This window comes from Pristis pectinata, chromosome 12 (genome assembly GCF_009764475.1).
Source record: "Pristis pectinata isolate sPriPec2 chromosome 12, sPriPec2.1.pri, whole genome shotgun sequence".
Taxonomy (NCBI): domain Eukaryota; kingdom Metazoa; phylum Chordata; class Chondrichthyes; order Rhinopristiformes; family Pristidae; genus Pristis; species Pristis pectinata.
In genome coordinates, this window is record NC_067416.1 from 28,229,439 (window position 1) to 28,244,336 (window position 14,898).

General features: G+C 39.4%; 1 protein-coding gene across 1 annotated transcript in view; it reads right to left on the reverse strand.

The window, feature by feature from the left end:
• Positions 1-202: 202 nt before the first annotated feature.
• LOC127576921 (cilia- and flagella-associated protein 46) overlaps positions 203-14,898 on the reverse strand; it is a 172,335-nt gene continuing 157,639 nt past the window's right edge. The window contains exons 55-60 of the mRNA XM_052027745.1: positions 14,078-14,180; positions 13,638-13,750; positions 11,389-11,470; positions 9,385-9,521; positions 7,155-7,271; positions 203-701 (exon numbers count right to left, since the gene is read on the reverse strand). Of these exons, the coding sequence (XP_051883705.1) occupies positions 565-701; positions 7,155-7,271; positions 9,385-9,521; positions 11,389-11,470; positions 13,638-13,750; positions 14,078-14,180 (689 nt within the window). The 3' untranslated portion in view covers positions 203-564. The remainder of the gene's footprint in view (positions 702-7,154; positions 7,272-9,384; positions 9,522-11,388; positions 11,471-13,637; positions 13,751-14,077; positions 14,181-14,898) is intronic.

The following is a 14,898-nucleotide window of genomic DNA, read 5'->3' on the forward strand; positions in this document are numbered from 1 at the left end:
GTAAACTCATATTTAATGATACCCTTACTTTTTTAAGGAACTAACAGTAGTCATGTTTGCAAGAAGTGTCAAGTAATAATTGGCATGCACCTCGAAGTGTAAATGCATATAGTACATTGGCTTTGGAGAGAAAAGTATACAAAGCAGACGTGCTTTAGTAATCTCCATATCCTGCTTTAATCACAATAACTTGAATGGCAAGCAATGAATATGACTATCTGTACAAGAATACTTCTAGAATTTTTACCATTGCATCAAACTACTGAATAATAGAGCATTAAATGTTCCATCTACCAGAGAATTTAGGCCAAAACATTCAAAAACATCTGTTAAAATCAAAATGTAAAATCAATTAGTGATTTAATATGGAAATTCAAATCACACAATAAATCTGTGGAAAAGAAAACTGTTGAATCAAATCTAATAAATCCACCCAAAATATTTCAAAAATGTATAACTGACAGATTATAGTTACTTGAATTCTAGATTTTTAAAAGTTATCACTGAAAATTCTCAAAGATTTACAACATATGCTCAAAAATGTAATATTTCATTTGTAACAGCTCAGGTGACAATAAGATTTGGCAGTCCATAAAGTATGAAATTAAAAGCACTTTGCTGAGTCATATGTTCTTCCGGGTGATCCTTTCTGGCCTGGTCTTTAGGATGCTCAGATGCAGAACCAAGGGAACCATCATTCACTGTGGGGGAAAAAAATTGTTAAAATATAACTGAGCACAGTTACAACTTAACTGAAATATATTCATAACCAGGTCCAACACACATGTAAAGACAGATTTGGATCAAGTAAACAAAAGTTATTACCATGGGATACCAATACCAAACACCATTCCAGAGTTAGAATTCCATTATTGCTTACAAGAAAACAACAGATGAATTATGGTCCTGAATTTTATTTGTTGTTCTTTTAGATTCCAGTGAGGGTTGCCAGCATGGCTGAATCAGTAGATCCTATTACATATGGGTGGGTCCATGAGTTTGCCTTAAGGCAAGGCCACTGCCCGCAAGAAGCACAACATCAAATGTGGAAGAGGCAGCTGAAGAATGTAGATATTCCTGATACTGGAAGTTTATGTTCTCTCTGCCTCAATGTGACCTGGAGTATCCTTAGATGATGCTTAACCCCTTGCAAGGAGATAAAACTGGAAATTCACTGCCCAAGGCTTACCATGGATATGGCACACACAAAGTGCAGGAGGAACTCAGCAGGTCAGGCAGCATCCATGGAGGGAAATAAATAGTCGACGTTTTGGGCCGAGACCCTTCATCAGGACTAGAAAGGAAGAGGGCAGGAGCCAGAATAAGGTGGGGGGAGGGGGAGGAGTACACGCAGGCAGGGGAAAGGTGAGATCAGGTGATAGGTGAGTCCAGGTGAGAGGGGGAAGGTAGTGGGTGAGGGAGGGGGAGAAGATGTAATAAGCTGAGAGGTGATAGGTAGAAGAGGCCGAGGGCCGAAGGAGGAGGAATCCGGTAGGAGAGGGCAGTGAACCATGGAATAGAGGATGGGAGAGGGGAGAAGAGGAGATGGGCAGGTCATCAAGGTGGGGGAAGGGACTCCTCTACTGCCACATTGAGGCCAGGTGCAGGTTGGAGGAACAACACCTCATATTTTGCCTTGGGAATCTCCAATCTGATGGCCTTAACATCGATTTCTCTAACTTCCGGTAACCCTACCCCTTCTTTTTCTTCCCCACCCCCCCCCCAACCCTTTGTCTTCCCTTATTCCCATGGCTCCCTTCTCCTGCCTTGATGACCTGCCCATTTCCTCTCCTCCCCTCCCCCATCCTTTATTCCATGGTACACTGCCCTCTCCTACCGGATTCCTCCATCTTCAGCCTTCGGCCTCTTCTACCTATCACCTCTCAGCTTATTATATCTTCACCCCCCTCCCCCACCCACCTACCTTCCCCCCTCACCTCGACTCGCCTATCACCTGATCTCACCTATCCACTGCCTGTGTGTACTCCTCCCCCTCCTTCCCCCACCTTCTTGTTCTGGCTTCTGCCCTCTTCCTTTCCAGTCCTGATGAAGGGTCTTGGCCCGAAACATCGACGGTTTATTTCCCTCCATGGATGCTGCCTGACCTGCTGAGTTCCTCCAGCACTTTTTGTGCATTGCTCCAGATACATCCAGCATCTGCAAAATCTCGTGTGTCTCTGGATATGGCGGAGATGGGCTGGACAAACAAAGTGTGCTAGGGCAATGTGGGGGAGGAAGGAGGAAAGGAGGGGGAGAAAGTAAGGATCCAGGATGTGTTGTTATTTAGGAATAATGATGAGGGAGTTTGTTTCCAGTCAGTCCCTGACAAAACAGACAGTGACAATCCATTTTGAGGGTTGGAGGGAGCTTCAGCCTGGATTTCCATTGTGTTTGCAAGTATGCTTCGACATCAAAGTCTGGTTTCCAAAGGGACCCACCCAGGACACTATAAATGCCTGCAAAGGTCAGTGGGCTTTGGAGGAAAATTTTCCCCTTTTGCATTGAAATACAAATAAATGCTGGATCTAACAAGTTGCTTTTTCACACTGCATGACTTTCTTCCCATGAGAAATTGCAAATTAAATAGTAATGATTCATAGAATTTATCACTCCCATAATTTGCTTGAAGCTTGACAAACAATAAAATTGACCATCATTCACTGCAAAACAAACCTCTGAAATTCATGTTGTCAGTAAACTCATAGAATGAACTGATATTTTTTATGGTTATTATTGTATGAAATTAAGAAATATTCAATTTTTGTTCACTTGAGAATGATTTTTCAAAACCCATTATTAGACTTCAACAGTTGCACAAATCTCCCTGAGTTATAAGAATAAGAAAGCATGCTATATGTGTGCTATCAGGGAATAATATTCCCACATGGAACTTTCCTTCCAGGCAGGAAGGCATAAACATTAAACAACAATAATTTGTCACAGAAAAGATCACAGAAAAACTAGCAGATTGCTGTAAAAACTTATCCAGTTTACTGATATATTTTAGGGGAGAAAATCTGTCATCTTTTCCTTTTTTGCCCAATATGTGACTTCAGATGTGGTAGACTCTGAAATGGCCTAGCAATTAGGGATAGGCAATAAATGCTATCTTGTCAGTGATGCCTAGAACACAAAGAATAAATAAGAAAAAAATTAAGTACAACTTTAAATTCACAGTATCTGCTTATTGACTACCTAAAGTGATTGGGGAAACTAATAGGATTGCATAAGGACATATAGTTTATCCTTGCATTACAGTATGTAAGCATTCTGCCTGGAGGTCAGTGACTAGTGGTGTTCCGCAGGGATCTGTTCGGGGACCCTTGTTCTTTGTGATTTTTATAAATGACTTGGATGAGGAAGTAGAGAGATGGGTTAGTAAGTTTGCAGGTAACACAAAGGTTGGAGATATTGTGGATAGTGCAGAAGGATGTCATAGGTTACAACAGGATATAGACAGGATGCAGAGTTGGGCGGAGAAGTGGCAGATGGAGTTCAACCCAGAAAAATGTAAAGTGATACACTTTGGAAGAATGAATTTGAAGGCGGAGTACAAGGTTAATGGCAGGATTCTTAGCAGTCTGGAGGAACAGAAGGATCTTGGGGTGCAAGTCCATAGATTCCTCAAAGTTGCTGTGCAAGTTGATAGGGTAGTTAAGAAGGTGTATGGTGTGCTGGCCTTCGTTAGCTGGGGGATTGAATTCAAGAGCTGTGAGTAATGTTGCAGCTCTATAAAACTCTGGTTAGAGTATTGCGTTCAGTTCTGGTCACCTCATTATAGGAAGGATGTAGAAGCTTTAGAGAGGGTGCAGAGGAGATTTACCAGGATGTTGCCTGGATTAGAGAACACATTTTATGAGGAAAGGTTGTGTGAGCTAGGGCTTTTCTCTTTGGAGTGATGCAGGATGAGAGGCAACTTGATAGAGATGTATAAGATTATGAAAGACATAGATAGAGTGGACAGCCAGCACCTTTTCCCCAGGGTGGCAATGACCAATACCAGAGACATCAGTTTAAGGTCAGAGAAGGTAAGTTTAGGGGAGATGTCAGAGGTAGGTTTTTTTTTACACAGAGAGTGGTGGGTGCCTAGAATGCACTGCTGGAGTTGGTGGTAGAAGCTGATGCAACAGGGACATTTAAGAGACTCTTAGATAGGCACATGGATGTAAGAAAAAATGGAGGGTTATGGGCTGTGTAGGAGGAAAGCGTTAGATTGATCATGGAGCAGGTGTTTATATAGGTCGGCACAACATCATGGGCTGAAGGGCCCATACTGTTCTATGTTCTAAGTTCTAAATCACTATCACTAAATGACAGGAAATCACAAATAGTTAAAAAGGAAATAAATTCAGGTATTTTGAAATTAACTAAGAATAGTCTGGGTTGTATCTATTTGGAAAGGAAGGCTTTGTCTTTGCTCATCCATAGATCTTGCAAAAACAAATTTTCTTGCTACTTCCACATGATTTCTGTGTGACCCTTTTGTTAACACCTGGAAAATATTCTTGATCCTAAATGGAGGATTTCAGTATTGTGAGGGCTTGATCCTGTGTCTACTCTTTTCAAACCCAGTTATAGCTGAACATAACAGGGCCAGAGATGGATTCCAAGGCTGTGCCAGAGTTCCATTTATGTGGGAAAGGCAGTTACTCAAGAAGTAATGTTGTACAGCTGGTGCTAATGCACACCGTGAAACTAATTTCTCCTCTACTCATCAACTGTGCTTTAAGCATAATCAGCAAAACTTACCTAAATATTAAAAATAAAATGATGCTAAAATTGATTAATACTTTCTTCTAACAGTTATAAAGAATACCTGAAAATCTAAATGATAAGTTTCATAGTACTTCCAACACGACGTTTGCCATTGTCCATTTAAATTTATTTCAAATGTGACGTACGTTGAAACATCAAGCGATGCTAAGCATCATTATATTGGTGTCTCATTTAGTGCACAGGATGTGTTCCTAGGAACACATGTACAAATGGAATGGTGGCAAAATGGTTCATTTTAGCATGATACATATAGAGATGCATTACTGACAGCACCGCTGCACAGGAAACCTGGTGCAAATCCCTGATCTCTCTTTTCCTGCGTTCAACTGTGCTGGGTAACATGGATGGTGAGAACCTGGTACAAACTCCTGCTCTTCCTGATGCTGATTGCTGCTGTGTTGGGAAACTGGGGTGCCAGGAACTTGGCGCAAACCCCTGAACTCCCAACTTTGTGCTGTAGCAAGCCAGGAACCTTGCACCTCCTCTCACAGCTGATACTTGTTGGTGTGCCAATAACCTGGGTGCTGGGATCCTAGTGCAAATCATGTAATGAATTTTCCACAGCTGGGTGTGAAGAGGCTGCCTATGAGGGCTGGTCCGGGTGAATGGTGTGGACTGGCATCATCTGTGTTGTCAACTGGGGTAGATCCAGCAGTCCCTCTCATCACTACTGTTGGATATGATGGAAGCTGCTCTCTCCTCTCTCTTTGTTTAGGCTGCACAGCTGTCTCCAACCCATAGGTTTCTCTATATGTTAGTCTTTGAGCTAGTACAATCAAACAAAGAGAGGAAGGGACAGCACCTTCCATCACATGTAAGAGGAAGTGATGAAAAATATTTGGGTGATCTGTCAACACATAGAGCAGGTGCTAGTCCCTAGCATTGGCCTGCACTCACCTTGCTGGCCAGGCTGCAACCATGAAGCTCACAGCACTTGCCCCAGTCCGCCTAATACCAACCTTCACAGCCAGTCTCCATACTGGGCCTTGGACGATTCCTAACCTGTGCCCTCTACCACTGAGAAGGACAGGAATAGAGGGCACATGTGAACAACACCATCTACAGTTCCCCTCTGATTCACGCACCATCCTGTGCTGGACATATATTACTTTTCCTTTAGATCTACTGGATTTAAATTCTGGAACTCCCTACTCATCAGCATTTTGGGGTTACTTCACTGGAAGGTCCGCCGAGGTTCAGGAACATACAGTAGGTCATCATCACCTTCTCAAGGGCAATTAGGAATGGTCAATAAATGATGGGTTTGCTAGTGATGTCAATATCACAAAAAAAATTATAAATAGTATTCTCTGGAGAAGCAACAGATGGAAATACGTATATGGTGACAGAGAAGAACGGTAGAAGGGATGGAAACATAATGAACGGATGCATTTACATGGCCTAATAAGTCTTCTCTTTTTTTCAACCATGTTCAAAAGCAAAGAAAGATACTAGATGCAATTTCTAGAAATGTGCAAAGTGGAAAATATTGGAAATAATCAGCAGCTTAGACAATATGAACAGTGAGAGAAACAGAAGTTAATGTTTCACGTGTCTCTTGGATCAGATGGTACTGAATTCAAGGTTTCTGTCTGGAAAGTTGTAAGATGCCAAACCAAAAGATCAGGAGCAGTTCTTCGAGCTTCTTCTTAGCTTCATTGGAATATGAGGAAGTCAATCAGAGAGATCCAATGGGATTGAGATAGAGAATGAGAAGCAAGCACCTACTTCTGGAATAAACTGAAGTCCTTGGTTAAGCAATCAGCCAATCTATTTTATCTCTCTAATGCAAAAGAAATTGCATTACAAGCTGCAAATAAATTACATTCTTCTTATCCAAGATCTTTGACCATTCCCAACTTTTTCCAAGCATGCTATACCCTGATTCCACAGTCTTTACTTACTTCAACCACTAAACCTGAACCAAGATGGTGGCCTTAGGACACTTAACAGGCAGCCAACCTAGAAAATTGGCTGACGTTTGATAAACACATGGAATCATGGAGTGAAAATTCTTTGATGAACATGGATAACATATTTTCTCCTCTTGTTTGAAAATCTTTGGCCTAGTAACGAGTAATTGCTCTGTAACATCAAGGTATACCATCTTCTGATTTCACTAAGAGTGTAAACCACATTGCTTCCCTCAAGAAGCAGACAGATGTTTACAGATGTAGCAAACACTGACATCCATGATTGTTACCAGTTTCCCACCAAATCACCAAAGCAACATATTGTTTTGAGGTACATTTCAAACAAGAAACTACTTCATTTGTGGCATTTAACTGTTTCTTCAGAACACAAATAAAGTTAGAAAATACAAATTCAACTGCATACATTGATGGTTAGGTTTGTTAAATACTTTCGATGAAACATACCTGTAATAACTGGATCCTCAGCAGAAAATTCAGTATCATTTTTAGAAACATTTCTCCTTCCAGTTTTGGTGATTTCAATAATTGTTTGACCAGTTGTTTTGCCTAGTTCCAATAAATCTGAAAGAAAATACAAACAATGGTTAAAATCTATGTTCACGATCAAATTGATTAAAACAAAGAGCTAAAGCTGACTTTCCTCCTCCCACTCCACTTGCACACCATGTTGCAGTAACACACCCAACTGCAATACATTGTTCTGTCTTGAGATGGTCCTGATTTTTCTGCTCCAGGCTATTTAAAATGACTGGAACAAGCTCTAATTCATGCATATTCTCAGGTGACTGCTTGGGATAGATCCTAGAAAATCAGCAACACTTACAGACTTTCAGGTCTAACTTTAATTGGGACATTTCAAACGAATGAAAGTGAACAATCTGAAATTCTGATTGAAACATTGATCAGTTGAAATGAATGAGTGAAGATCTTTGGAATGGCTCAGGACCTCTGTAGGTATTCCAGCAGCAGAGGCCCCAAAATCTGAGGTTTCCAGTAAATTAGGGTGGTGTAGTGGTGCAGCAGTTAGTGCTGTTGTCCCACAGCTCTAGGGAGTTGAGTTTGATCCTGATTTCAGGTGCTGTCTGTGTGGAGTTTGTACATTCTCTGCAAGGCTGTTTGCTCTGATTTCCTTCTGCATCCCAAAGATGTGCTGGTAGGTTAATTGACTGTTGTAATTTACCCCCTAATGTAGGTAAGGAGCAAAAGAATCAAAGGGAGTTAAGAGCTATGTGAGAGAGAATTGGTTGGAGGGAAATACAAACAGGGGAAAGCAGGACTGATGGGATAACTCTATTGGGATCTGGCATGAACCCAATGGGCCAAATGGCATCCTTCTGTGCTGTATTAAATTAGTATGGCTACAAAAGCCCCCCTTGCTTCATTAATGCTCCATGGTTGATGGACACAAGTCAACCATTAGCCCTTTGCTTTCTCCTCATCCTCTTCCAAATAACTGGAAACCCATAAAGGAGGAAAGGCTCAAAAAAATGTCTTTAGTTCTATTTCCAAGCCCAGATAGATCAAACAATGAAAAATGGAACTAAATATGTATCAGGAATGTTACATATGGCTTGCTTAAATATCCTTTTCTGGTATCTTTGAATGTTTGAGTAACAAAAGATCTATGGTCTAACTGAATGATGGAATTGGCTTAATAGGCTCAATAATAACTCCTATCACTATACAATGGAAGAGGCAAACAAAAACAGAATGCATCTTTCCATGTGTTTCTTAATTTAAATAAATCTCTATTTTCTGAATTGGGAACTAAACTGTCTTTTTCTTTGTGCTGTATATTGCTTAGGCAGAAAGTGTCCAATAATTATCTTCTTATTCACTAATATAACATATGACAGCTTCTCTTCCAACTTCTACTTTTGGGTCAGGAACTGGTTATAGACAAAAAAAAATCCATGTCACATGCAACAAACCTGGTTCCCTCTGTACATTTAAGACTGCACATTTCTTCATCAACACAGCAGTATAAATCATTGCAAAAAAGTATTTGATTGTTTACAGGATGTGACTGAATAAAGATCAACAGAACATCACAATATCTTTTAAACAGGATAAACATCAAGACAATATGAAATAATTTGCAACCTGTTTTTCATGGAATGTGAACGATAGTGAAGTTTATTTATTCCACCTATGGCTTTAAACCTCAGCCCATTCCTTTAACGCACTCTATATTACACATAAACATTTCAGACATTGTAACTGTGTTAACTATTTGAAAGGATTATCTACTTAGTCCCAATTCCTTAATTTGGGCTGTGGTTAAAGGGGAACCATTGGATTTCCTATACCTGGACTTCCAGAAGATATTTGATGCAGTACTGTATGAAAGGTTATTGCAGAAAGTAAAAACTCATGGTATAGCATGTAACATATTGATATGCATAGAAGATTGCCTGGATAACAGAAACAGAGAGTAGGCAAAAATATTTTTTTTCTGGTTGGCAAGAATTGGCTACAACGATCATTGCTGAGGCATCAACTTTTTATGATTTATAGAAATGATATGGATGAAAGCACTGAATGTGGGGTTGTTAAATTTGCTGATGACACAAGGTTAGGTAGGAAAGTAATCTGTGAAGAAGACATAGGAGGTTATGTTGAGCTATAGAAAGGTTAAGAGAATGGATAAAAACCTGGCTTAAAATATACTTACTTTTTGATAATGTCTTAAACTTCAAGGCATTGTCTTGAAGTGTGCTCTGCCACTGATTAAGCATAACAGAACGAACTCCGGTCAGGCTTAGGAGTATTGCTGTATTCATTTGCCCCTCTGTTGACAACTGCAATGCACTGCCAAAAAGAGGAACAAGAACTAAATTACAAAATTGTTGCGCAATGAATTAGTGATGAAAATAAGTTCTTTCAGACTGAAAGATACACTGCTAGCATAGTGGCATGGTAGCATAGCGGTTAACATAATGCTATTACAGCACCAGCGACCTGGGTTCAATTCCCGCTACTGCCTGTAAGGAGTTTGTACGTTCTCCTGTGTCTGCGTGGGTTTCCTCCGGGTGCTCCAGTTTCCTCCCACATTCCAAAGACGTACAGGTTAGGAGCTGTGGGCATGCTAAGTTGGCGCCGGAAAAGTGGCGACACTTGCGGGCTGCCCCCAGCACATTCTTAGCAACACAAAAAGACGTATTTCACTGTGTGTTTCGATGTACATGTGACTAATAAATAAATATCTTATCTTATCTCAGAATGAAATGGTGCATAATTAAATAATTAGATTTTAAGGGTATTTTTGACCCTTAATACCAGGTCTTCCTCTGCAAGTAATCCCTGAAGAGTTGTGGGAATCTGCATTGTATGCCTACTATATGCAGGCAGCTGGGATAATTAAGAATCCCAATGAAGTGAATGGGTCGAGATCAACTGAGCCTGGGGTGGCATTTAAACATCCTACCTCAATCTTTTGTTGCTAAGTTAGCTAGCTTGCTCCAGAAAAAAAAAATGGAGAAATATTCACTTTCATTGTTCAGAGATATAGGTTAGAAGATAATGTTTTCTAGATGGTCTTGATTTTATGTTAATTTTCAAATCTGACAAATTCCCCATCTATGTGAGCAGGCACCAAAATATCCACTACATTAAGTTAGATCTTATTAATAAAGTATATATTGTCAAGAAATGCATTGTTTTGACCATAAATACTAAATTTCTTGTGGAATTAACACAATCCTCATGCAAATTCCAATAATGATATTTAATGTTGCTGCAATACAAAAAATTGAGTGTATAAAAATGTGAGATTAAAATTATGAGATTAAAACATCTTGTGGGCAACACTAAATTCTTGGAATCATATATATTTTGACATTTCACAAAGCAAACCTAATGGTAAGTCAAGTATGCACTGGGACCCATTATGCTGGCTGTGGCAGGTGCTTCTAAGGGGAACTACTAACATTCAGCCACTCTCAGGTACATGAGTCCCAAATTTAATGAGGATCCATGGTAAGCCCAGGACAAGCTGATAATTGATGTTGGCACATGTGTAAATTCACTGTGTCACTTGATTTCTAATTCAACTCCAAAATCCAAATGTGCTGAAATACCTCAGAATTATTTTGGGGAATCCATCTCTGTGATCTTATGTCAGATAGATTTGCTTTTTTACTTGCTTTCTCCTAATATTTTCAATTATTTCTTTGCGTTTAAGGCATTTATTTTATTTTAAATTTTTAAGTGCAATTTAATTATTTTTAATTTAAAGGAATTTTGAAGGATTGTAAATGTTGTTACAAGTCTCTGGATTTTGGAAACATTTAAAAATTGTTGCAAAACCTTGACATATTTGACTGAAGACAAGACTCCAGATGCAACCTTGCCTCCTGTCAAAGGTTGTGAAAGAGTGTTTTTTTTGGGGAGTGTGCTTCGGGTTATGCCAACTGAGACCTAGTCACCGTTGTAGTCTTACTTCAGCCTCCACATTTGACACAGCCAAGTGCACATAGGTACTGCAGGGAGTAAGCCACATTCAGTTTGATATGGCCCACCTAAAAAAAGCCAAGGAATTCTTTGTATCTTTTGCAGTTTTAGGTGGTCAGACAATGGGTATCTTGATGCCCACATTCTCTCTCTTGGGTAGAAGAATTCAGTTTTTACTTACATAATGTACACAGGCTTCTGCCTGATTTAAATTTTTAAGCATTACCTTTTTGCCCTGTCTAGTATTGACTGCCGTCGGAAGCTTTGACTGGTTTGGACCAGATCGAGAAGAATCACCAGCTGACATTCTAGTAAATAAAAGTAAAAGCATAAAAAAAGTGAAATACAAAAAAACAAATGTTTAAGCAAATATTGTCAACTAATTAAATCCATGCTGCTGGTTTCATCCCTTCTTACTTTACAAATGTCTCTGTCAGAAATGCTTGACCATTACTAAATTTTACAGTTTTCCCACTCAAAAAGCAGGCCCAAAAATGGAAAAGATGTTAATCTATCTTGCCAGTATAAAACACATAAGTATTTAAATACTAGCAAATTTGCATCCCAGTAAGCTGTAACTGTCACACTTAAATGAAAGTTAAATGAAAAGCATAGATCATGTAAGTCTCAATTTGTACGTTAGAATAATCACATATTTCCATGTCAGCATCTGTCCTTGGTACCTTAACATAAACACAGATGCATAATAACATCATGTTCTGTGTCTGAAATGTGGTTGCATTGACTTAAATGGAGCCAGTTTTTTTGAAGTGGAATACAACCTGTCACATTTGGATTTTTAGCAATGAGCAGCTGAGGATAAATTTCTACTTCGTGTATGATCTCTGCACGCTGGCCCAGGAGCATAGTCACTTCACCCCATGAACATTAAATTGCCATACTTGACCTTGTTCTGAATAATTAGTTGCACACACATCAGTCCATTGAAACAATGATGGGACAGCAACCAAGCACATTTCTAAATCAAAAATGAGATGTACACTGCTGTGCTAGGTAAGCTTATAAGAAGAGTTAACAACAGCAAAACTGGGCACTATTGATGCTGCAAGATTGTTAAGATCCATCAAAATCATCATAATCTGCAGCAAGATTTGTAAGCTGCACCTCTGTATCACCTACATGATGTATCTTCATATCTTCATAGTTTGCTTTCTTGAAGTTCCTAAAGAACCTGGTTTCAGATTGAACTAAATCACTTTCAATTTTTATACAAAATTCTATCACGTTACGATAACTTTTCATTAAAGGCTCTTTAACTACAGGATTATTAGTTAACTCTTCCTCTTTTTACAAAAGTAGAGATAAAATAGCCCATTTCCTGGCTGTTTCCTCAGACATTGAAATAAATATCCATTTAATTCATTCACTACAGTTTTACTACCAATTTGGTTTAAATTTTAAAAAAATTTTATTTTATTTACGGTGCGGTAACAGGCCCTTCCAGCCCAACGAGTCCGCGCCGCCCATTTTAAGCCCCAAATTAACCTACCCTTACGTCTTTAAAATGTGGGAGGAAACCCACGCAGACACGGGAGAATGTACAAACTCCTTACAGACAGCGATGGGAATTGAACCCCAATCGCTGGTGCTGTAATAGCGTCGTGCTAACCGCTACACTACCGTGCTGCCCAACTTAGTTTACTTAGTATGATTATGGTATTACCCTTGTTGTATAACCCTTCTGTTTTCTTGATCTATACTGCATTCCCACAACTGTTTGGAGTCTATATACAACTCCCACCAATGTTTTTTGCTCTTGCTGTCTCTTAACTGCAACCAAAATGACTATACTTCCTGATTTCCTCATCTAAGAACCTATCTCTCTACTACAATTTTTCCTATCCTTTACTATCAGGGCTTCCCCTCTTCCTTTTCCGTTTTACTTGTCTCTACTCAACCTTGGTCATTTGCAACTATAATCTCTGTGATGGTCATTTATTTCTATTTGTCCTGATAATTCAGCTATTTGTTACAAATGGCATATGCGTTCACAGAAGGGACCTTCAGTTTTGCCTTTCTACCATTTCTCCCTACTCTGACTCTAATTGAACATATAATCTTATATTTGTATGTTCTGTCTCTTCTGGATACATTCTGATTACCATTACTCATTTTGCCAGCCTGCACCATTGCCTTGTCATTTCTCTTTAACTTTCTAAATTTGTCTTCACTGAAATGCTCTTCCAACTACTTTGTTTAAAGCCTTACCTTCAGCTCTTGTTGTTCAATTCATTTGGGCACTGGTTCCAGCTTGGTTCAAGTGAAGCCCACCCCATTGGAAGAGCTCCATCTTTCCCCAGGATATCATGAATTGAAACCCACACAATGCAAACAAGGCTTTTTGTTTTAGAATGCTATATTTATTGTTACTTACAGATTATCTTAAATTATTGTTGATAAGAGAGGAACTAAGGAATTCAAACAAGACCAAAAGTTCAAGAATCCAAAGAATACCTGGAAAATTCATGGAAACAAGTTTTGATGGCAATAAATTAGCAAGAAAATGTTCTTTGCCATAAAAGACGAATGCACTGCAACTTTTCAACAGCTCTTCCCATGTTGCATGACTATGAAAAAGGGAAATATTTTTATTGTAATTTGACATTAAAAATATGCAATTTGAAAGCTAAGGTGAAAGAAATGTTTTCAATTAATAGAAAAATAAATGTTTACTCTATTTCATCATCATGAAGTACTAGTAGAGCTATGCAGGATAATAAATGTTATAATGTAAAATATACTTAAAATTTGTCACAAAATATATTACTGAAAAGGCTATTGATCTTGATCAACAGTATAGAATTAAGGATGTAATTGAGCATTCCTTTCGAACCTTTACTTTCATTCAGTGTGTGCTATGATAAAATTTGAAAAATAATGAAAACACAACCCACCTGGGGACATGTTCACTTCCCATGACTCCAAACCAGTGCCCTGTGAACTGTGAACTATATGTTTCTATTATTTCTGTCATTACTTTCACAGGACTGAACAACTCTAGAAAAAATATACAGACAAATTAGGTGACCATAGTTCACTTCTATTTGTATTATATACTGAATAAGTTTCAGATAGCACTGTCCAATTTATTTTGCACATACGTATCTTTTGTAGAAAACATAAGAGCACTTGAGATACAGTAGATCTGCATGACGAAATATTTAATTCTTGTGGGATAGGTTTAGAATATAGAGTATGGAACAGGTCCTTCGGCTCACTATGTCTGTGCTGACCATGATGCCAATCTAACTCATCCCATCTGCCTGCATGTGGTCCATATCCCCCTATTCTCTGCCTGTTCAAGCTTCTTAAACATTGCTATTGTAGCGGCTAGCTACACACCACGAAATGAAAACACAGTCGCTGGTTTCAAAATCAGAGGTCGAATGCAGACCTGGGGCGCGGTGCGCCTTTAATAGCTGAAACTTCCCGCGCTACAGTTCCCGCACTGATGTCACGCCCGGGTCACCTGACCTTCCCGCGCGCGGGCTTTCCCAGCCTAACGCTGGGGAAGGAGGGCCCAGCGCCATCTTGGATCGGGGCCTCCGACGATGTCACGATGTCGGGAGCCGGTTCGATGCCGGTGCGGTGAGTTGCTACACTATCATGTTTACTTCTACCACCTCCCCTGGCATGTTCCAGGCACCAACCACTCTGTGTAAAAAAACTTGCCTCATAAATCTCCTTTAAACTTTCCCCCTTTCACAAACCCGTG